This window comes from Argentina silus, assembly GCF_951799395.1.
Source record: "Argentina silus genome assembly, chromosome: 5".
NCBI classification, from domain to species: domain Eukaryota; kingdom Metazoa; phylum Chordata; class Actinopteri; order Argentiniformes; family Argentinidae; genus Argentina; species Argentina silus.
The window spans coordinates 17,774,634-17,777,133 of record NC_139659.1 but is presented as its reverse complement, the minus strand read 5'-3'; the positions used below and the strand labels follow the sequence as shown (position 1 = coordinate 17,777,133).

The window sequence follows — 2,500 nt, the reverse complement described above, 5'->3', positions numbered from 1 at the left end:
GATGGGTGTCAGGTGAGAGAGAGTTGTAGACAATATATACATAGTATGTTGTATAGGTGTTCTGTTAGGACCACAAGCTATACTGTGCTGTATCCACATACTGTATGGGCACAGAGTGGACCAATGCTAACAAGCTAACCTGTGCGGTAGAGTTGCAGGGCAGGCAGAATTTGTGTGGAATGGAGCTGGACTCTGAGAGCAGGGACATCAAACCCTCCGCTGTCCGTTTTGGCATTCACACACTGGAGGAAGACTGGGCTGGCTCGACGAATCAGGTTCAACAGAGCGTCCTGGGGAGCGGAAGGGGAGGAGGTATAGAAGGACGGATAGATGGAGACACAGAGAGGAGAAGAAGGGAGAAACATGCTTAGTGAGAGGGACTGTTAATGCAGTTAGTCCAAACTGACCCCCGTTGGTAATTGTGAGGATCTGAAATAACTGGAACATTGGAAAGGCATGGTGAAAATTCCACAAAGCTTATCAAAGAGGGGTTGAGTGATATCCAGTGGGAGTGTATATTAGAGTACTTACGGCCTATAGTTTGATTGATATACAGTGGGAGTGTATATTAGAGTACTTACGGCCTGTAGTTTGATTGATATCCAGTGGGAGTGTATATTAGAGTACTTACGGCCTGTAGTTTGATTGATATACAGTGGGAGTGTCTGCGTATGGCCGCCATTCCTCCACTGAAGGTCTTCCTGACGGTGCCACTCCTTTGCAGTGACCGCTGACTGCCCCCCTCCACACCCCCCAGACCACGACACAGAGGGGGCACAGACGCCCTGGGGGCAAACATAGCCTTCACCACCCCACTAAGGGACAGAGAGTGCACAGCAATGGGTAAGCGATCACATTCCTCAGGTTTTACCGCATAAGTTGAAGACAAACCGTTTTGTTCAAGTGATCATTTCAACACACACACACACACACACACACACACACACACACAGAAGTACATGCATTGCACACATACACACTTACACAGAGGAGTTCTGTAGGATTGAGATGGCGTTGAGAGCCGACGGGTTGTTCTGTATCAAACCGAACCAGCCTGTGAGGTCGTATCGGACCGGGTCAGAACCCATCAGATGCTTGACCTCACACTGCAGTGGCTGCTCACACTGACGCACTGGAGAGGGAGAAGATGGAATGAGGGAACCATTCAATGATATAACATTGATATAACATTGATATAACATTGATATAACATCCTATTCCAAGGCTACATGTCTACTGATAATGAACCACATGGTCTGTCTCACCAGTGTTGCTGTAGTACTGACACACTCTCTCCAGGACAGTGTTCTCAGTAGAGCCTGGTGTCACGATCTCCTCATCTAGAACCCACAGTAGACCCCTAGGGTCCCCGTCCGCTGCCCGCACCTGACACACACACACACACACACACGCACACACACACACACACAAACACACGCACCCACGCAGACACACACACACACACACACACACACACACACACACACACACACACAAACACACACATACACACACACACACGCATACACACACACACACACACACACACAAACACACGCATACACACACACACACACACACACACACACACTCACACACACACACACACACACACACACACACACACACACACAGCATTGAGAAGTACACTCTTGCCTATATGAGGATTGGAGTGTGTATTGTAGGTCAGAAAGCAGAGTGAGGACATGAGGAGTGTATTGTACCTGTAGAGCAGGCTGGTCTATCGAGGACACCACCTCAGTTGGACTGCTCTCAGGGGACACAAAATCCACAGGAACTCTCTCCTGGAACAGACAACACACCCTCTGTGATACAGCTGAAACAACTCTACAGCAGATGAATACAAATGTGAGGATGTGTGTATATCTATATATCCAGCCTGTGTGTGAAGGATTATGTGTGAGCTTGTGTATGTCACTGTGTGTGTAATGTGTGTGTTCTACCTGTGCGTATCTGTCCAGTGTGTGTGTGAAGGTGTGTGTGTGGAGGTGTTCCAGCAGCCTCTCCTGTAGGTAGTTGTGGCAGAGTTCGGACCATCCTGCAGCCCTCTCCTCTCCTGCATGTCTAGGGTTACGGAGGCCTGGAGTGTCCACCACCATCACTGAAGCTAATGTCATCAGCTGCTGAGAGTTCAACGCCCTGGGGAGAGAATGCAGGAAACACCCAGGCTTCAGGCCTTACATCCACAAAGACCCAGACCCAGGACCAAACTAATGTACTGTACATGGACTGAAGTGGGCCTGGATGTGTGTGTGTGTGTGTGTGTGTGTGTGTGTGTGTGTGTGTGTGTGTGTGTGTGTGTGTGTGTGTGTGTGTGTACCTGTTGATGAGTGACACTATTGCTGTGAAGAGTTCCTCGTACAGTCCAGAAGCCATACCACGTACACACTGACTAGCACTCAGTTTTGGACCTGGACAGAGAGAAAGAGAGTTGAGTGATTTAGTGATATCAACCTTACATATTCATCTCTTACAATGT

General features: G+C 48.7%; 1 protein-coding gene across 1 annotated transcript in view; it reads right to left on the bottom strand.

Annotated features, from left to right (window-relative positions):
• myo18b (myosin XVIIIB) overlaps positions 1-2,500 on the bottom strand; it is a gene marked incomplete at its 5' end in the record, with an annotated part of 21,344 nt that overhangs the window by 12,658 nt on the left and 6,186 nt on the right. Inside the window, 7 exons of the mRNA XM_083669607.1 lie at positions 140-290; positions 632-815; positions 985-1,132; positions 1,266-1,386; positions 1,725-1,805; positions 1,965-2,160; positions 2,342-2,432. Coding sequence (XP_083525733.1) covers positions 140-290; positions 632-815; positions 985-1,132; positions 1,266-1,386; positions 1,725-1,805; positions 1,965-2,160; positions 2,342-2,432 — 972 coding nt within the window. The remainder of the gene's footprint in view (positions 1-139; positions 291-631; positions 816-984; positions 1,133-1,265; positions 1,387-1,724; positions 1,806-1,964; positions 2,161-2,341; positions 2,433-2,500) is intronic.